Consider the following 21,101-nt stretch of genomic DNA (forward strand, 5'->3'; position numbering starts at 1 on the left):
CCAGCCTCCAGTAGGAACATAGCAATTTAAATGTCAGATTTTCTTTGGGTAGGAAAGCTGATTCCCAATATTATAATATCTATACTATGTAATGAAAAGGGCAAGGGCAAAGTAATCCATTTAACCTCAGAACATAGGTTAGCAAACACCCCCAACACTAGGTCTGAATATTTTCAGGAATGCTTTCTAGCATGAAGTTTATCACTGCTTCAATACCCCTTTGGCTATCAAAATGTCACCTTGCTGCTTATCAGCACCCCATGTCATCCTCTGCAAAATGTATCTTGATTTGGTAGACATGCCTATTTTTCAAACTATGGGTGTGCTCTTGTTCCAGCTACTTGCTCTGTATTCTGGCAATACGGGTGGAGGACAAAATTGCTTAGAAAAATGACTGAATTATCTGTTCATTCTCCTTTTTGGGAACCAAACTCTGAACCTTGGGACTTCCATTCCCAAGCTCTTCCGCAACAGCTCCAGAAGGATTTGTTGCCTGGCTGGGTAACCAAGTGAAGAACCTATAGTGCTGGAGCTAGGTATAATAAACAAAGTTCTGCTGTTATGTCTAGTTCTGTTCTTGGTTCTAGGCTTTCTGTGGTATAAGATGTAAAAGAACTGGTGGATGGAAGAATCCTGCATGAGAATAAGAAACACAAAGGTGCAAGCAGGAATACTGAGCAACTATTGCTAGCTTATTTGCATTATAAACAAGTGTTTATGTTGTTAACTTCATTCCCCTGCCATCCCCTTGCGCAGGAGAAAAAGCCCTTTTCTGGCTGTTCTTCCCTGTAGTACAAGCCTTCCTGGTGGTATAATAATAATAATAATAATAATAATAATAATAATAATAATAATAATAATATGCCGCCCATCTGACTGGGTTGCCCCAGCCACTCTGGGTGGCTTCCAGCAACACACACATAAAGTAAAACATCAAACATTAAAAATTTCCGTATACAGGGCTGCCTTCAGATGTCTTCTGAAAAATAATAATATACGTCCTTTGTATGCTGTAATCTGGTCTTTTTCTCAGCCTTGATGGCACTGTCTTTCATTAGTCATCTTACCAACGACAGCAGAGATTGACTGGAGTGCTTCCTTTGGGCCTCGTAAAGTTCACATGTGTGTTTCTTTCAGGCTGGTCATGGTGAAGATGCCGCTCTGACTCCGGTTCACCAGCTGGACTCAATGAGAGTGTGGGATGGCTCTACATGGCCTCTGTAGGGCCAGAAGCCTATAGCCTTGGCCTCAAGAGGGGAAACCAGTTCCAGGTGGGCATTGCACCAGGGCTGACGGTGCCGCCACTCACAGCAAAGCTTCACGAGAGTAAGGCCTGGTACCTTGCTAAGCAGCAGGTGAAGCCCATTTGGCAGCTGGAACAGAAGCATGTGACCAATTTTCAGGACCTCCAATCGGTCCACTCAGGGATTTCTTCCCAGCGTCCCCGCCTCTTGTACCCAGAGTCATTATGTAGTGATACAGCATTCCTGACTTCACCTCCACCTTTGCCCCACGCTCTCCCAAACTTCCTCGGAAGCACCTTGCTCTACCGACGTTCTTACTTCAGACACAAGCCTTATCGGAGGCTTGAGTCCATCTGTTTGCAGCCAACTTCTTTGGAGAAGAAACCTCTTTGTGCTCCGCTCCCTACCTATCGCTCCGTTCTCAACAACACCATGACATCCTCAGCCATAGACCCATTCTTTATGCCGAATACTGCTGCTGACTGTTCCAATCCAGTGTCAAAGGGGTTCCCCCTAAGCTCAGGGAAGCAAAACTCCAATTCATACAGGCCAGTGCTAAACAATAACTCTTTCCTTCGGCCAACTAGTGCAAAAGTGCCTTTGCAGCAGCAGTACCACCAACCGCTGCCACCAGAAAATAAGAAGCTAAAAGGCTTGTCAAGACCTATTGGCTTCTCTTGGACCCACTCTGGTGGAAATGGAGATGGTGCTCCTGTGAACCTTGAAAGAAAGCTTGGGAAAAACAGTGGCATAGCTCTTGAGCAACCCAGTGCCAAATCTCCTCGCTCGGCCATTCACAATGGCGTGGTTCTCAAAGTGGAACGGCCCTCCTGGCGACTCGAAGATGGTGAGAACAGGTCTCAGAACCTGAAAGAGCAAGATGTGCGGTTGACGGAAGCTATGCGGAAGCTGACTGCAAATGGCATCCGGAAGGTTAGCACCTACAACGAATTTGGTCACCGCATTGACAGCTCTTGCCTTATGAATGCAAACTTCCACTCCAGTCTTTTCAATCGATGGAAGCCACACATAGTAGCACAGATCACCCCAAAGGACGTACCAGCTGCCACCTCCCCAAATCTGGAGCCTGGTAGCCGCCACCAGAGCCTTATGGTCACAGAAGCTGCCGATGTCTGCACTAAACGCATCGATGTTCGTTTCTTAGCCTCAAATCCTGAACCTTCCAACCACTGCGCCTTGAGTCAGACTGTCAACCACACCTCTGTAAACGCTGGAGAACAAGTGGTAAAAACAGAGCTGTCCCCACGGACTACAGTCTCTGAGGTAGAGACCAAAATTTCCTCTCTTCAGTTAGGCACGGATACAAAATGGGGGAACCCTGTTACTGTGAAAGAGACCGAGTAAGTACTCTGGCAAATATGTCTGTTGGGGTGGGTTAGTGTTTCCCTTTCAGTACTCTTTGTGGCAATAATTGCCAACCTGTAGCCCTCCAAGTGTTGCTGGATTACACTTCCCACAATCCCTGAATCATTGACCATGCTGTCTGTCGGGCTGGGCGATATCAGCTTTTCAACAGTGCGGTATATCATCAGCCAAACATCGCGGTCTGGTGATATACCGTATTGTTGAAAAAACAAGCTGTATTGGCCTCAGCCAGTGAGATCCCAGGTGAAACTGCCACATCTCTCACTGAGGCGGTTTCACCCTAGTGCCTAGCGGGCTAGGACAACACAGCTTGTTTGCATGGCTCAGCTGGGGCGCAGGAAGGCTCCCAATCCCCAGCAGTGCCCCCCCCACTTGTGTGGGAGCCAGCACTGGGCTGGGGGATCCTTTAACTGCTCAGCTGAGCAGAGCAGCAACCACACATGCCTCAGCCGAGCAGTTCAAAGATGCAGAGGGAGGAAAAAGTTGTATCAACACCTTGCCAATGAAGCTTGTTTCTCCCTCTGCACAATATGAGGGCAGAGTGGGATGGCGGTTTCACTCCGCAGTATATCACTGGTGAAACCGCTGCTTCTCCTGAGTCCCTCTGCTGGCAGCGTCTGCTGGAAGGAGTCAAGAGTCTTGACTTCCTCCAGCGAGAGATACTAGCAGAGGGACTCGGGAGCGATGGTAGTTACACCAGTGATATACCGCTGAGTGAAGCCTGTGTGGTCTGCTCCTCATACTGGCCCTGGGCGATATATTGATATGTCGCTCAGGCCTAGCTGACTGGGGCTGATGGGTGTGGGAGTCCAACAGCATCTGGAGGTTAATCACCCTTTTCTTATGATAAGGACTATGTTTGATATAGTAGAATATGCTAAAGAACTTACTAGCAAAGTGTTCCTATGATGTAAGCATATTTAAGCTTGGTCATCAATCGGCGTTTGATACGCCTTGGATGGTTTTGCAGCCTTCACTGTCTCCAAAACGTCTCTCAAATCAGATGACAATTCTGCTTTACTTCCGGTAGCCCGTTGTTTTGACAAGTGTGCCACAAGTCAAGTCCAAAATTTGCCACTTGAACTATTCCTCCCTTTCTCTCCACACCACTTCTATCACTAACATGGGTTAATGTTTATGATAGTTATTTGGGATATCTTGCCTTGTCTGTGATCTCTTGGTCTGTTGTTGGGTGTAGAGATCTTTTTGCTTTGCTAACTGAGAGGAGTTACAGAGCTTCACTTTAGGGCTGTAACCCTTTGTGTTGTAGAGCTGCAGTCAACCTCCCCCTGCTGGACCAAGCGGAGGTGGAAGATGTAGAGGAAGAGCTCCCGGACGGCTTGGAAGATGCCTGCAGTCAGGATGAGGAGGGCGAAGAGGAGGATGGGGAAGGTCAGCAGTCACATTTATTTCCTCTCTTCAAAGTACAAACAAGCCTATTCACCACACATAAAACAGAGAAGGGTTTTCATACACTGATTATTCTGTTAATACAAATATACTAATTACTGTCATTACAAAACATCTTGAATCTAGTAGAAAGCTAAAACGATTCCTACTACAGTTGTCCATGCTTACTATTAGGGCATGGATATATTGCAAATCACTCTATAATATCAAGAGAGAAAGAACTGTATTGCAACAAATAAAATTGCTAGCTTGAATACTATAATTTGCCTTGTGGGCACCTTCAGCCTATGCACTTTCTACACTTGTAAAACTTGTTTTGAGTGATATTTAGTGAACTGCTATTGTAGGCAAAGCAACAGTCTGATATCCATTTACATTTTACTGGTGCATTTTATCACGGACACGGAGCAATGGTTCCAAACTACAAGAAAGAAGATTCCACCTAAACATTAGGAAGAACTTCCTGACAGTAAGAGCTGTTCGACAGTGGAATTTGCTGGCAAGGAGTGTGGTGGAGTCTCCTTCTTTGGAGGTCTTTAAGCAGAGGCTTGACAACCATATGTCAGGAGTGCTCTGATGGTGTTTCCTGCTTGGCAGGGGGTTGGACTTGATGGCCCTTGTGGTCTCTTCCAACTCTATGATTCTATGATCAAGCATTCAGTTAATTGTTTTCTGGTTACCCAGAGACAAACTTTTTAAATCTACTGTCTTGAAACAGTTCAGAGTGAGATAATTTTACCATTGAATGTACAAGGCCTGACAATATTTCTAGATCATAAACAGCAGTAATAGCATTCAGTGCTGAGGCAGAGCAATACTAATTCACTGCTGCTGGAAGGGCTTCTGTATCCTATGCAACCCAGCCAGAAGGGTGGAGTATAAATAAAATAATTTGTTGTTACTACTACTACTACTACTACTACTACTCAGTCTAAGAAGGGAGAGCCCAACCTACAAATATGTGTGATGCTTACAGCTGTGCCCCAGTTTAGCTGTTCCACCAACAAATCTGTCATGGTGGTGGCATATCTTGAATTCTGCAGGCATGATACAGCTTTTGTCAAATCCCATTGCCCCTCAGCTAGCAGATCTTAACTACAGAACTTCATCTTCATATTCCTGCTAGGAATGTTCTGATCAAACCCAGTAAATACTTGTGTGTGGATTTATTATAATTGTTGCTGTCTTGCTACGGTTTGGGACAATGCTACTCACCCTGAGTATTGACCCATTCTGTCCCCCACACATAATCTTCTTGCATGAGAGTTTGGAAGAAAGCTGCACTTAGGGTGATTACTGTAGTTCTTGCTAACATTGTGATGTAGCAGCCTGACATTTTCAGCTGTGTTTTAGTTCAACCATTTTATTGCTTTAGTATATTGCACTGTGGTTCAACACTCTTATGATATCCTTTTGTAAATAGAAGGCAAACTTTAACTTACGGGGAGTGACATAGGGAATGATATTCTATCCTCTTCTAACCTTGGCATGGAGTCCTTTATTACAGTGTACAAATAAGGAAATTGATGGCTGTGTGGAAGAGCAGGCAAATAATGGATATCCTCATTGTCAAGATCCAGGATCTGATTTGAGGTCATTGTGCAGAAACTATGGTGCCCTTTAAATGTAGCTGCACGGGGGCACTTATCAGTAAGCGGCTCCTTTGCTGCTGGGAAAACTCTGAAATTACGTAAACACTTCTCATGAGTAGGGGCAAGAGAGGTGGTTTGTTATTTAAACATTCTTCCAGTCACGTAACAGTTGCTTGTGGATTAAGTTCAGCTATCTGAGAGAATGTCTAAAAGAGGTTGAATTTCTTCAGGATGCTCATGGAGTGTAGCCAAGATTTTTCAGTCATTAAACTATTTTTGCCTTTTTTTCTTTAGGTGAATCAGATGGCTCCTCTTCATCCGGATTATCCCCCAATGGTTCTGTAGCTATTATATCCAGGTTTGTTTTAGGAATGTTCTGTCTGTAATGCACTGGATCCTTTTGTTCTTGGATAATCCCATGGGATGGCCACCTGGAGACCCTGATCTGTTTGCCTTGGTGAAATCACTTGGCTTGCACTTGCTGGCTGTGCCCATTTGCAAAGAGAAACAGAGATGCTAAGCAGTCAGGCTGAAAGGCAGCTTAGTTTTCATTCTGGGTTGGTGTTTCTCAGCCAAAGCAAACCTCACTTTCTCAGTCAATGTGTCTCACTTTCTCACTTTCTCACTTTCTCAGTCAATGTGTTGGTCAAGAGCCTCAGGAATTAAACTGAATGGCATATGGTGGAAACGGATGTCCCAGAGAAAGTGTTGTGCCGCTCACTTCTCCAACTGTGCCTGGTATTCTTTTCCTAGGAATTGCGTTGAGGGATTGGTGCCTACACTAGAGGGCCAAGAACGAATTCTCAAGCCAGCTCTTACATGCAGCCTGTTCCCCAATGTGCCTCCTACCATATATTTTGGTACCCGGGATGAGAGAGGTAAGGTGGATCTGAATTCATTGTATGAAACAGGCAATGCCAGAAAACCCTAGTGTACTATAGTGGTGGAGTGGAGTCGGAGCTTAAAATGAGAGATTCTAGGGTGGGGAGGTGATGGTGGGATGCATGTGGTCATGTCATTTAAGTATGTGGTGTAATGATGCCTTTCCAATGGATTTACTAAGGTCTCCAGGTGATGTGAAGAGAAAACCTTAAATCTAGATTTATATCTGTGGAGCTGTAGGATTTTGACATCACCAGCAAAGAGGTTCAGAACTGAAATGGCTGAAACAGCAGTTGAGATGCTGGAAGGTACAGCATAATATTTGATGGGCATTCACTTTGACCCTCAATCTTAATCCCACCATAGGTGGAGCGTGTATCTTTCCTGCCCTGCCCTATGATGGGGTTAGTGGACATCCAGATTCCCTTGTAGCAGAGATGGTCCCATATGTCGTATTTTGCTCTGGCCTGGGTGCTTTCATAGTGGAGAGCAGGCATTATCACAGCACCACAACAACCTTTGGTCTTTGAAGAATTAAAGCTGGTCTTAACCTGTTGGGATGTGCACATAGACCGACTCAGCATGCTTCTTGCTATATATAGCATAATTCCTCAAACTTCTTGACCTTAGTTTCGCTATCTTCCTTTTAAACTATTGCCTTCCCCCTCCCCCAATTCAGGACTAGCCACCTGTCCCATTGCATAGCATGGAGACCAAGGCAGCAGCTCTTCCCAGATCAGACTGGCATGATTCGGCAAGTAGGGGAACAGCTGCACCCCTGTCCCCAAAATAAATTAGGATCCTCTGTTAGAGGGCATTCAACCTATCCATTTATTCACTGATGAGAGGAGGGAAGTCCCACTTGCCTCAAAATCCTGTTCCTCCCAGAAACTTTGCACATTCCTTCAGGTGTGTTGTGCTTCTCAGATTGAGAACCACTGTTCTATGGACAAGTGACAGAGCTTTTGCCAACGGTTTTCTTTCACTTGGTGATCTGATTCTGTTGAAATTCATTGAATAAAAATCTTACCCTTCTAGCACTTCATGACAAATTGATGTCCTCAGCCAAAGGAGATACTCCCATGGTTGGGTTTCCCTTCTAACCTTAGGATTTCTTTCCTAGTGGAGAAGCTCCCTTGGGAACAGAGGAAGCTGCTACGATGGAAGATGAGCACAGTGACTCCCAACATTGTAAAGGCAACAATCTCCAGGTCCCACTTCAAAATCAGCAAGAGTGAGTTGTATTGTGGGAATGGTCTGTGGGTGCATGTTGCCTCCTGCCTTAAATACACCCAGACTCACAGCTTTATCTTGGAATAGTGCTAATGTTTGGAAATGAACTGTCCCACTTTCAGACGCAGATCTTCAGTAGCAGAGCAAAGAAAGCTCCCATAGAGTTGATTACTCTAATGCACCTCCCTTGCATGGAGGACTCTGAAAGATGCTGCAAATCATGAAGCTGCAGATCTAATTGTGGCTCTTCTGCTGCTTCCCTCTTAAGTCTTGGGCAAGCCTCATGGCACTTCTGCCTATGTGTATGCCCTTGGGCAGCTCTTGTCCAGATGGATACTGACCACAAAGTGCTAATGTTTACTGCAGAACTGCAAGAGCTGCAGCATGGTCTGTACTTACAAACTGGGGAAGAATGTTCAAGACATGGAATAAAACTCGCATGTCCTAGCAATTCTCGTAGAGTTTGCTTATACATCTGATGATCTGTGTCTTGTAATGCAGAGCTGTAGCTGCTCTTTCCAGTAGGCTGTTTGATAAATGCAGCAATCCTTCACCCCCTACTCTTCCAATAAGAGGAGACTTAGATAGATAGGGATAGTGGGGGCTTTAATTTGACATCTCCTGCCTGCTCACCTGTAATTGAATAGGCTTTGATGTCGCAGTATACCCTGTGATGCTGATGCTACAATCTTTTTAGAGTTGTGTACAGTTCTCAATAGGGTTTATTGTGGCTGCTCGTATGAGGCCACTCTTGGTTCATTTGGAAGGGGAAACATGGATAAGGCAGGAAAATTATTTCCAATTCATATTTTCCAAACTGAAATTCTTATATGCCTGAGACTGTTGCAGTTCTTGAGCATAAACATAATATATATATATCAATGTGATGTTCAGAGAATAGTCTGTGAACTGCCCTATTGCCCACAGGAAACAATGACTGGCTGGGCTGCTGGGGCCATCACATGAAATCTCCGGGGTTCAGAGTTATCAGAGAACATCAGAAGGTATGAGATATGGTCATGACTACAAAAGGACATATTAAAGAATATAATACAGTGTGGGGAAAGGGCATGAGATGCATTTCACTCTGGCCTTTTCTGCCTTTTTCTCCATCTGAGCGCTGCATGTAGCTGATACTTTCCTGTTTTCTGCTGCAATGTTCTCTTTCCCTTAGTCCCTTAATGTTCTCTTGGTGGCTGTGCCTCTGAAGGAGGCAGCCTAGGTTTGCAAGACACTATATGGTAGAAACTTCAATGCTGGCATGCTTCCTTCATGGGAACTACCTGTTGGGAGTACCAGCCCAGGGGCTTTGGGGGTGGGGGGTTGTATGGACAATCTAGGTTCTTGCAGCTATCCCTGAATTTGGAGGAGAAGGTACCCCCCTGTTGAACCTTTATCTTGCCTTTTTACCAGCTAGGATACAGCAGGAAACCTCATTACTCCTTTCTTGTCTCTTCCTTTCCCTCCTGCAGTTGAATCATTTTCCTGGCTCATTCCAAATTGGTCGGAAGGACCGTCTGTGGAGAAATGTGTCCAAAATGCAGTTGCGCCATGGGAAGAAGGAGTTCAACTTTCTGCCCCAGTCCTTCATCCTTCCTCAGGATATCAAGCTGCTCAGAAAGGCTTGGGAAGATTGTGGGAGCCGACAGAAATGGATTGTGAAGCCGGTGAGGGAGGGCACAGATAGGGTTCGACCTGTATAGAGATAGGGGTGTGTCCTTTGTGTGTCTTCTGCCATGGTATAGCCATTCTTTCCCTTGCCTTGCCAGTTTCAGGTTTTCTTGGATGAATCTGATTTTTTTTTTATGCATTTCATCAGGCTTTAGGACTTGTGTTGGGACAGACTGCCTTTGGCATGAGCTCTGTTCTGTTTTTGTATTGTGTGGTTTTTGTTCTGCTTTAGATTTTAGGTATTTCGTTTCATGGTTTTAATCTCTGTAAACCACTCAGAGAACTTAAGTAATTAGATGGTACTGAAGTGCAGTTAACAATAATTAATGGTAATGTAAACTACACCCCCCACCTTCCTCTAAAGCAACAATGCATATCTCTTCTCATAGATGGACAGTTTCTACTTGTTTATTCTGGTTCCCTCTTGACTATATCATAGCTTTAGCCCAATAGTCCCTTTGGCTGTCAGTCTCCCTCTTACTGCAAGTAGGACCTGCACCAGTCTGAAAACCCACCTGTCATCTTCTTCATTCGTTTCCTTGATATTGGGAAGGACAGGTGTAATCCTCCCTGGTGTATTGTTTTAAAATCTTCTGGGTTTTTATTCTTTGCAACCTCGTAAAGGTGAATAAAAGTGCATCACATTTGCATTTCCCCATGTCATTGAATCTGAGGTCTTTGTGCATTGAATGTTTTAGGTGAAAAGAGGCACCCTTAAACATGTAAACGAGGAGAGAATACTGGAATACATGCGGGGGGGGTGCCTCCTTCTGTTCCTAGGTGCCTCAAACATTTCCTAAAGAGAGAGAAATGTCCCCCCCCCTTTTCATGAGGACTAAAGTATTTTCAAAACGCTAGATATTCTCAGACTCGACAGGTGCCACAGTCTGTACTTTACTGCATGACTACAGCCAGGCGTGTTTTTGAAACTTCTAGGGAATTAGCTTATCAGTCAGTGACAGCAAGAAACTCAAAGCTGCTATACACCAACTTATGAATATACAAAGCTTTTATTGACTTAAAAAGCCTTTGCTGACATGCTCAGTCTTTGAAAAAGCTGCCACAGTAATTGATTTTAACATACTGCTGAACTTAAAATTACATTGAGATTTTTGTGAGGCTGCTTCTTTGGAGGCTTGTCTTAAGACTGATAGTATTAAAACAAATTCCTTTCACGTACCCCACCTTCCCAGACTATAATCGGATGTTCCAGGTTTGAATTGTAGGATAGCAGCAAATGGATGCAATGTGAACATCGCTCTCTGTCTTTCACTCACTTTAGCCAGCATCAGCTAGAGGCATCGGCATTCAGGTCATCCATAAGTGGAGCCAGCTGCCCAAGCGCAGGCCACTGCTGGTGCAAAGGTAAGCAAGTCCCCCTGCCCTGCTAACAAAAGATTGGCTTTAATATCTTAAGGTATCAAAGAACCAACTTGTTTCTGATTATGCTTTCTGCTGTTGTAAAACTTTACATTGTTCTGTGGGGTTTGTTTGTTTTGCTTCTGCTTCCAGCTAAAGAGTAGAGCAATTGTGGAATTGTTACGATATTGACATGGGTTCAGAAATATGGCTAAAGGAGACCTTTTGCTGTGGCAAGGAGTATCATTTGTTGAGAAAGCTGGCATTTCATCAGCAGTCTCCCAAACCTCTTAGAAACCATCTCCATCAAGCCTCTCTACTGGTGACAATGTCCTGAACTTCTTGAGACTAAATCTCAGGGCTACTCTATGATGTGGTTCCTGTATGCTCACCTGTCTTTCTGTTGCAGGTACTTACATAAACCCTACCTCATTGGTGGAAGCAAGTTCGACTTGAGGATTTATGTTTACGTCACATGCTATGATCCACTTCGGGTTTACTTGTTCAAAGATGGACTTGTTCGTTTTGCCAGCTGCAAGTAGGTTTCCTATGAATTGGTAACCTCAGAAAGAGGGTTGGGTTGACTGCTTGTCAGAAGACCAGCTGAGATTCATGAATAGCAGATTAAATATGTTTTCTGGAAACAGTAGACTAACTATTGGTTTCAGGTGTCATTTGTATTACAGCCTGTGCACATCCTTTTGGTTTAAGCAGTGACTATTGAGAACCAATTATTTGCTTTCACTGTGTAGCTGAGTCTGTGTGCTTTTAAAATAGCCAATTATTAAATGATTTATTTTATTTTATTTTATTCATAAAACTTATACACTGCTTGATTGTTAAAAAAAACCTCAAAGAGGTTTACAAAAAGATAAAACAAGAAAATCAAGAAAAAAATTACAGCTGTACTTTAAAACATACAAAAGTTAAAATAATAAGACAGATTATAATTACTTCAAATTCCTAAGCATCTGGATGTTTAGTTAACTGACAAAGTTGGTGAATAACTCAAGTCAGAGCAACTCTTGATGATTAACAATTTGAATTGTTAAACCAGTCATATCTCTGTGGAGCACACACATTCATTTTCATTCTCTCTCACACACACTAGGCTGGAGCTTAGAGGAGATACTTAAAGATTGGTGTGTGTGCCTCTGTCTTTTATCTCCCACCCTGCTAGCATTCCTCCCTCTTCTTGCCATTTCATTTTGATGAGTGATGTCTCCTTACTTAATGTAAACTTTTGTTCTTCCTTCACCTCAGATATTCCCCCTCTGTGAAGAGCCTCAACAACAAGTACATGCACTTGACTAATTACAGTATCAACAAGAAGAATATTGAATACAAGGCTAATACAGATGAAACTGCATGTCAGGGTCACAAGTGGTGAGTATTGATGAGCAGGAACGAGAATCCTTTTGTATGTGTTATGTTCTTTACTGGCTTATTTTGTCTTACCTCTCTAGTCCTGAGTATCCCAGATGTGGCCCTACTGTTTCCATAGGAAAGAGACTTTATTTTCATTTCTTAAACAAAATATATAGACCACTTAATCAAAAAAGAAAGGTCTCATAAGTGGTTTATATAAAAATTACATTAAAAACATGGTTGGTTCTGGGTTCATGTTGCTTTTTTCCTTCAGAGATGAGGGGAGAGGAGTTAATAACACTATCTGGGGCAACCCTAATGCACTTGTATGCTCTGTTCTGTCTCCACAGGGCACTGAAGGCACTTTGGAGTTATTTGGCCCAGAAAGGAGTTGACAGTGAAGCCATCTGGGAGAAGATAAAAGACATTGTTGTCAAAACCATCATTGCGTAAGTCTCAGGATCTAGTTGTGTTCCCCCCAGCCCTTTGCTTTCAGGAGGACCTCTTTTTGACGGGTCATCTTATCCATTAGCTAGAGATGTGTACCGATGTTTGCAGATGTTTTGAGCAAGTGTGCATCTTTGCTTCTTTCTTGCTGATTTGTGCTTCTGGAATCAGAGTCTCCTACTGTATTGTTTCTCGAAGGTTGTTGATTGTTCCTTGGCCCCAAAAGTATCTTGTTTGGATCTTAATAATCTGAAGCAAGGAAGGGTCATGTGCTGTCTTCATCAGGCTCTCATCTGAGCCATGTGGGGAAGCTATTGCTGAAGCCCTGTTTTTGTGGCATGCTTGTACCATATACCTGGCTAGAGTGATGCATAAGAGGCTGGGAAGTCCTGCTGCTAGTTTTGCTGCTCAGGAACAACCCAGCACCTGTTTCATTTTCTAGATCAGAGCCCTACATAATCAATCTCGTGAAGATGTATGTAAGACGCCCTTACTGCTGCCATGAGTTGTTTGGGTTTGATATCATGCTGGATGAGAACCTTAAGCCATGGATTCTGGAAGTCAATATTTCCCCCAGGTAAGTTGTGCATGGTGTACCCTTCAGCTTGAGCTCTGACTTGGTGCATTTCACTACAATTTCATGAATACCCTTTACCTCCAGTTTGTCCCACAGATGCATGCTAGGCCTATATGCACAGATGCATGCAGTCTGTTTTGCCAGTGCCTTACTTCATGTGCTGATGGCTTCCATCTCTTAATGTGAGGGAGGCAACACTTACATTGAACTGTATCACACAGTGTGTCTCTGATTGGTAGGTATTGTGTATGCATGTGGGTGTGGTGGGGGAGGGGATACTAAAAGAGAGAGAGATTGTCTTGCCTTGGAGATTGAGTTCCTCCTTTCTCTCTTTTGGAAATCAAACTTAACAGCTATCTAAAATGCCAAAAGCTAGGGCCAAAGACATGAAGATGGCCTTGTCCAATCAAGGTTTTGTTCTCTCTGCAGCCTTCATTCAAACTCTCCTCTGGATGTGAGCATCAAGGGTCAAATGGTCAGAGATGCCCTTAATTTGGCTGGTTTTCTGTTGCCAAGCACAGATGATGTGGCTTCACCCTCTGGAAGTGCCAGCAGCTCCACAACTAGGTTAGAGATCAAACTCAGTTTTACTGGGCATCTCATCTTTTGCATTGTTCTTGTTCAGTTGGGGAGTGAGGAGGCCTGAGTTGGAAAGACTGAGATGAAAAGTTGTTGTGGCAATAGTATGTGTGGCTGTAGCACAGAAGCATAGCTGTAGCCTGTATATAAGACTATGCATTTTATTCAGTCACGCTATTGGTACAGAAACTGAATTAAGCATCCAAAGAATCTCTGCTTTTGTTATTTTTAAAGCAAGTTTCTGGTCCATGTAATTGCAAGATGGGCTTGAAAATACCTGGGCAATACCTTGTGCAACTTTGGAAGCTGAGCAGTGGTGGTGATTGATCTCAGAAATATTGCCAGGAATACTAGGCTTCAGTAGCTGGAATTGTGTATTGCTCCTCAACTCAGTTCAGCCACAATAGCTGTCAGGGATAGCAGCAAACACCTGGAGGACACCAGGTTGAGGAAAGCATGAAGCAGGCTGGTGAGGGATGGGGCCTGGGGGAGGGAGCATGGCCTGGGAAGAGTCCTGGGGCCCAGATGGAGGGGCTGGAGGGTTGCACGCTGCCCCCATGCCTAAGGCTCCCCATCCTTGATCTATGACTCCATGGATCGTTTGAGGCTTTTTTCGTTTCTTTTGGCTTAACGGAGTATTGGTTATGGTTCTGGCTATAGGTGGCTGAATTGAGGGCACTGACTAACTCTCTGTGTACTAACTTTAATTATTGCTGTGCCCAGCTTGAATAGTGTCGCAAAGGAGAAGAGTAAGTCATCTCTGGAGCTGTTCACTTCTGAGAAAACGAAAAGAGCTTTTTATCTGACCTCAAAAGTGCCTGATCAGGTAGGCGAGAACATGCCTTCCCCAAATACTCTGCCCTCATTCTGAGATTTCATGCATGTTTGGGCTGGAGTTCTCCACTCTTCTTTGTATCATTTCATTAACTGTTTAATTAAATGAAACCATAAATAGTGTGCATAAAGCAATATAATTTCATCAAACAAGTATACATAACTAAATTATGTTTCTCGCTAGGCTTGCTAAAATAAAAAAAAAAATTAGCAGGGGTGTAAGGGTGCCTGCCTAATATTACTAGACAAGGAGTTGTAAAGCATAGAGGTAGCTACACTGAAATATTGACTCGTACTAGCAGGTGATCATTACAGTTTCTTGGCTTGGGGAGTGCTTAAGAGTTCAACCAAGCACTTTTTCTGACAGTAAATGTGTCAGATGCAGGTAAGATGCATCCACACACAAGGAGGAGGTGCTTGTTTATTCACAGAAGGACTGGTATTTGAAGGAGGTTGTATTTGACATATAGGATAGGATTTGGCTAAGTGTGGAAGTTGTAAAGAGCTGTATTTCAACTGTATTCAGAGCAAGGCTAGTGTCAAACCTTAAGCCCATCAAACACACAGCATAGCTTAAGAAAATGTTACAAACTACAGTGGTACCTGGGGTTACATACGCTTCAGGTTACACACTCCACTAACCCAGAAATAATGCTTCAGGTTAAGAACTTTGCTTCAGAATAAGAACAGAAATTGTGCTCCGGCGGCAGCAGGAGGCAGTGGTGCTTCAGGTTATGAACAGTTTCAGGTTAAGAACGGACCTCCGGAACGAATTAAGTACTTAACCCGAGGTACCACTGTATAGTTAAGACCCAATAGGCCATAGCCACTGGTTGCCATTGTTATATTGGGTGTGCCTTGAAGCAGTAAGATTTCCCATTTCTTACTTACGCACATGCTTTTTAGTTTAGTTTGTTCAAGGGCTACAAGAAGCATTTGGGAACCATAACCAAGAACCCTGCCTTTTCTTCTACCCTCCCCCCCCCCCCCCCCGCACAACAAATTCCTATTTGAATATCTCTCTTCTGTCTTTCCACTGTTGTCACAGTGGGAGGGGAATATGTGTTGCGAGGCCACCATCCTAGAGTGGCAGTCATAGTGGTTTTAGAGAACTGAAAGTGGCATGCATGTAGACTTGTGCAGTTACCTCCTGGAAAACCAAGGTGTTTCCCTGTCCCTCTTGGCTGCAGGAGTTCTATTCCACCATCCTAGATGTTCTAACACCAGATGATGTACGTGTCCTAGTAGAGACAGAGGATGAATTCGCTCGACGTGGACAGTTTGAGCGAGTTTTCCCCTCGCGCTTCTCCATGCACTACCTACGTTTCTTTGAGCAACCGCGATACTACAACATCCTTACTTCCCAGTGGGAGCTGAAATATTTCGTGAATAAGGTCAAAGGTAAAAAAGTTCCCATCACCTCCTTCTTGCAAGATCCCTTCCAGGATAAGCAGTTAGTTGTTTGATCCAGCCCTTTATAAGTAGACTGCATACCTTGCTTTCTAACCCAGAGCTGTCTGTGCTCTTTCACATAGCATTATTATCTGTCATCCTTACAGGTTGCTAGTGTGGTTTGAGTTTTGCTTCTTGCTGGGTCATTTCTGTCATCTTCCCCACTCCTCACACCTTGCAGCCACATCTTTGGCATTAGGGGAGAAGTCTTTCTTTATTCTTGCCCACCCCTTTGTCCTTTCATTGGTTTCTATTGGCTATCTTTAAGCCCACACCCTCACCCAGAGCCTTCCTGTTCATCAGTGTTACCTGCTTCTCTTGAGTGTATCCAGATAATTCCATAGAATAGACCAGGAAGTTCAACATCTTCAAATGAGCATCATACCATTGCAGCTTGATTTTTAAACGTGTGTGTGTGTGTGTGTGTGTGTGTGTGTGTGTGTGTTTGGGTTGCTCAGTATCTAGGCCCTGCATTACTTGTACCCACTGCCTTCTTACATCCAGGGCAGTTGCTTAGTAATAGCCCTCAAAATTTCACATGTGAACTAGCATTCGTTCTGTGGTGTTCCTTTCTGCAGGGGTGGATCTGCTCAGAAACTGGTGTCACAAAGGCTTTCATAATGGAGTGGTGACAGAATCCACAGTGATGGTAAGGGTGGGCCCTCTTTGCCTTTCCTCATACTTTAGATATGTTCTGCTTTTTCATGAGGGTGCCCATCAGAACTACTTGTTACTAATCAAGTGGCTCTATATTCGTGGTTGTCTTACTGCCTGAAGCACCTTCTCTTTGCTTCACTAAGTTTGAGGTATGCTGGGAGCTAAGAAAGGAACATTCACTAGCTGTCTAACTCTGCACTCTCTCAACTTCAGTGGTCAATTCCAAGATCCCACCTCTATATGAAGAATGAACTCCCTGTGAATGGCTTGAGCAAGATGGAATTAGGCAGAACCAGGTGAGTTTGCGAGAACCAGCCACTGTTATATCTCAATAAATTTCCAGTTGGGGTTTGTCCATGATTTTTCATCCGTTCCCTTATAGTACAATTCTTTGCAAGTCTTCTCTGAAGTAATCCCCACTGCATTCAGTGGGATTTATTCCCAGGTGGTTGTGTGTAGGATTGTAGCCATGGTTAATATATTTTAATGCATGTTAACCTTCTCATGAATACATGGAGAAAAAGGAAACTCTTCTTTGTTACTTATATGCCACCTTTACATTCCTTACTTCCCTCCCCTGATATATTACCCTTTTGACAAGCGTGATCTTGACTGTTTATGTGCTACTTTCTGCCCCTGTTAGGATGTGCCAGATGATTAAATTAGAAGCATCTGCTTCTGGGTTTAAACTAACTGTGGTTAATCATTATATCCAGTAAGGGCAAACTATAGTTAGTTTCAACTTGGATTTTTCAGTGTGGTGCCCACTGAGGCACTCTGCAGTGGCTGTGAGACTTTTCTGCCATTCTGACTGCAACTCCTTCTTTTAAAAAAATCATGGAGGCTGGATACAGTGCCAATCTTAATTTTCCCTGAGTAGCCCTGAGCCCATGTATGGTCAGGCAGCTTCGATCATGTAGCTACAAGCTAGGATTTCGTGTTAAGTTCAAACCAGGCCGTTGTCTTAGCCTTTCTTATTTTTACTTCAGTATATATCTGACATAAATAATTATTTGTAGCATTTTTATACTAACCTATACTATTCTATACTAACCTAAGTATTCTGGGCAGTGTACTTTAAAAAAACATGTAAAATGTAAAAACAACATGAACACAAAATCACAAACAAAGCTAAATAAAATAAAATAAAACCAGCAACAGAGGAACCAGTAGTACCAAATGTCTAAAAAAAGTTTGACCATGTTTTTAAGTAGGAGAGCCTAGGTGAATAAAAGGCCTTGACCTATGGCTACTGAAAAGTTGGCACCTGCCTCACCTCACCTCACTTGGCAGGGGTGGACTTTTAAAGATGATTTTCAGGTTGGGCTGTATATATGGGAGGAGATAGTCCTCCAGATAACCTAAAGGTAAAGGTAAAGGGACCCCTGACCATTGGGTCCAGTCGTGACAGACTCTGGGGTTGCGGTGCTCATCTCGCTTTATTGGCCCAGGGAGCCACCATTTGTCCGCAGACAGCTTCTGGGGCATGTGGCCAGCATGACTAAGCCACTTCTGGTGAACCAGAGCAGTGCACGGAAATGCCGTTTACCTTCCCACCGGAGCGGTACCTATTTATCTACTTGCACTTTGACGTGCTTTCGAACTGCTAGGTTGGCAGGAGCAGGAGCCGAGCAACGGGAGCTCACCCCGTCGCAGGGATTCGAACCGCCGACCTTCTGATCGGCAAGTCCTAGGCTCTGTGGTTTAACCCACAGCGCCACCCGTGTCCTTCAGATAACCTAGCCCCAGGTTATTTAGGGCAGGAATGGAGAACCTGCAGCCTTCCAGAAGTTGTTGGCCTTCGTCTCATTCTAGCCAGCATGGCCCATGGTCAGGGATGATTGGTGTTCTAGTCCCAGAACATCTGGAGGGTCACAGATTCTCCATCTCTGTTTTAGGGCTTGAAAAGTTAATACTTACACTTTGAATTGTCCCCTGGAATAGATTAGAAGCCAGTGTAGATAACAAAGCACAGGCATGATTTAATTTTTCAGCCACTTCCTGTTAACAATCTCGCTGCCCTGTTTTGGAGCAGCTGAAGTTTCTAGACTGTTTTCAAGGCAGCCCGAGGTACAGCACATTGTGGTAATCAGGCCTAGGCAGTGGTGAGCCATAAGCCCTAAATCCTTCTTTCTCATCAAATACAGGGATGACACAGTGGTAATAGAAAGACTGCCATTTCCTTCAGATGGGTGAAAATGATATGCTATGGAAGTGGTTCTCTCTGTGTGTGCTCTATTCTGTGCTGCAAGACAGATCTGCCTCTCTCTCAGGTTCTGTCTTTTTCCCAACAGCAAAATCCTTGTCCAGCGAGATGGGGAGGAGCCAGTCCGAAGCTCTGAGCCAAACCCCTGCACTCAAAGCTTACCTCAGATTAAATACACAGCTGGAAGTCTCAAGAAACCCACAATCCCTCGGACCCTCAGCAACTCAAGCCTAGTGAAGTGACGGGGGACTGAGTGAGTGGCCAACTTCCCCTTCCTTATGGTCTCAGGAGGGGGCGTACGTGACCTACCTCAACGGAAGCTAGGAGAGCCAGCATGGAAGGATGGGAGGACCTTTCGTCCGGCACACCCACGTAGAACTATTTTTTTGGAAAGGGAATTGGGTCGAAGAGGAGATGTTTAACTTGGTTAAAAGGGACAAATGCTCTGTTTATAGTTTTTTTTTTATGACAAAGGAAGTTGCTAAACACAGAAGCTTGGAAAACCTATTTAACTTTTAGTGTGAGTTCCTTATAGTTTATTGACCTTGCCATGATCGTCACCACTTGAGCCATAAGTGCCTCTCGCTGTTAAGTGCCGACATACTAGGTTTCGCCAGACACTGACAACCTCAATGACCATTTGTGAAATGAGCTGCTACCATGAGGCAATTGCATGTTTGCAATTGACATAATAACCCATGTATTCACAACATGACACAAATTCCTTATTAGCTGAACAGATGGGAAAACAAACTTAAGAATGGCTTAACACCAGTAAATCAGGCAGATTTTTTCATAAACTCTCTGGTGCATGGCCATAAGAGAAATAGGCTTAAACAGTGAGGGAGGTGGTGGGGAGTCCAAGAATATTCTTATTCTCTAGGTACACACCCATGTTTACTTAGTTCCTGGGTACAGATTTCCTGATGGACTTTAGTTATGGAAGGTATTTTCTACTTACTTTTTACTCGGGAGAAGCAGATTTTGCAGTGTGCTGGTCCAAAGCACAAATGTGTAGCTTAAGCACTGGTGGTGGTTTCTTAAGACAGGAGGAGCATCTCCTTTCGGTTTTAGCTTTGTGCTGGGACTCAGAAAAAGGTGTGCTAAGGTGGCTGCTTCTTGTTCCTCTCTGGTTTAGGGTCAGGTGGTTATCTGTGCTAATCCTCCTAGCATTCATATACACCCTAGAACACTCTCCAGTTCTTTACCCCTAAAGAAGACTATAATTTAGCCCAAGTGGTGCTTGGCTGTATAATTCTTGCTTTAAGTACTGCAGCCTCAGTCAGTGTTATTTCTGATCAGTCAGTGCCTTCTCCCTGCTGCTGGAGAATTCTGCCTTTTCTCCACTTGTTATACTTTACTCCTAATCTGAATCTGGTACTGGATCCCAGCTTTGGGTACACTTTTCAGTTGTGTGCGTATGTCCGGAATGTGTTGGTAAACTTGCACTTACAGCCAGCAAGGGCCATTTGCTGTCCTGATCCCTGGGCACTGATAGATGCATCTGTTGCTCTACTTGACTCCTGATACCTTGACACTTAGGAGCATTTCCTGCCTGTACTCAGACACCACGTGCAGGAAGCTGCAAAATTCTGAGCCTTGAGGGTGAACTCAACAACTTTGGCTGCAAGAAATATTTCTGCTTAATGAAGGATAGGAGTCCTTTTGTCTCATTTTACACACACACAATCAGATGCTATGGACAGCATGAGGCATGCAGGTCCCCTGATGCATCACTGTGCAGTCTTCTATTTTTTCCATGTAGCAGTAATGATATTCCAAATGCCTGTATTTCTCACTATGGTGGTGAGATGTGCTTAGGTGGCTACTTGTGATATAAATGGCCAGTGCATCTCTCCAAATAGATTGCTTCTCCATTGGTCAGGGCAGTATTTATGAATCACACAGTCCTGGAAATCTCCTGGATACAACTGGATACAGCAGCTGTAATCTAGAATATAGATGCAGTGTGCATTTATTGTTAAAGTGGTTCAAGTCATTGCAGAGGGATGTGAGATTCCCCAGAGCACACAACACCAAAGCAGCAGGGCACCTCTTTCTTACTACATCTATCATTTGCTTATCCTAAGTAACCTCAGTGACTAAGCTCTTAAGAGCAGAAAAGCTGGGAAACATAGAGTTGGAAGCCAAGCCAGCCACACTGGATGTAGTTGTGCTTTCTCCTGGGGCCTTAGCAGTAGAAG

General features: G+C 43.9%; 1 protein-coding gene across 6 annotated transcripts in view; it reads left to right on the forward strand.

The window, feature by feature from the left end:
• The window catches only part of TTLL4 (tubulin tyrosine ligase like 4), a 26,582-nt gene extending 7,178 nt beyond the window's left edge, over nt 1-19,404 (forward strand). For 5 of the 6 annotated variants that reach the window (XM_081876639.1, XM_081876641.1, XM_081876642.1 and 2 more), the window contains 18 exons: nt 1,138-2,605; nt 3,901-4,022; nt 5,927-5,990; nt 6,386-6,510; nt 7,638-7,748; nt 8,675-8,751; nt 9,220-9,414; nt 10,701-10,783; nt 11,187-11,315; nt 12,041-12,163; nt 12,496-12,594; nt 13,035-13,169; nt 13,599-13,736; nt 14,472-14,574; nt 15,773-15,983; nt 16,613-16,683; nt 16,905-16,987; nt 18,986-19,404. In XM_081876639.1, coding sequence (XP_081732765.1) covers nt 1,212-2,605; nt 3,901-4,022; nt 5,927-5,990; nt 6,386-6,510; nt 7,638-7,748; nt 8,675-8,751; nt 9,220-9,414; nt 10,701-10,783; nt 11,187-11,315; nt 12,041-12,163; nt 12,496-12,594; nt 13,035-13,169; nt 13,599-13,736; nt 14,472-14,574; nt 15,773-15,983; nt 16,613-16,683; nt 16,905-16,987; nt 18,986-19,139 — 3,417 coding nt within the window. In that variant the 5' untranslated portion in view covers nt 1,138-1,211 and the 3' untranslated portion in view covers nt 19,140-19,404. The remainder of the gene's footprint in view (nt 1-1,137; nt 2,606-3,900; nt 4,023-5,926; nt 5,991-6,385; nt 6,511-7,637; nt 7,749-8,674; nt 8,752-9,219; nt 9,415-10,700; nt 10,784-11,186; nt 11,316-12,040; nt 12,164-12,495; nt 12,595-13,034; nt 13,170-13,598; nt 13,737-14,471; nt 14,575-15,772; nt 15,984-16,612; nt 16,684-16,904; nt 16,988-18,985) is intronic. The other variant, XM_081876644.1, reaches the window with a different exon arrangement.
• Nucleotides 19,405-21,101: the final 1,697 nt, after the last annotated feature.

The sequence above is a fragment of the Podarcis erhardii genome (genome assembly GCF_964252035.2).
Source record: "Podarcis erhardii genome assembly, chromosome: 1".
NCBI classification, from domain to species: Eukaryota; Metazoa; Chordata; class Lepidosauria; order Squamata; family Lacertidae; genus Podarcis; species Podarcis erhardii.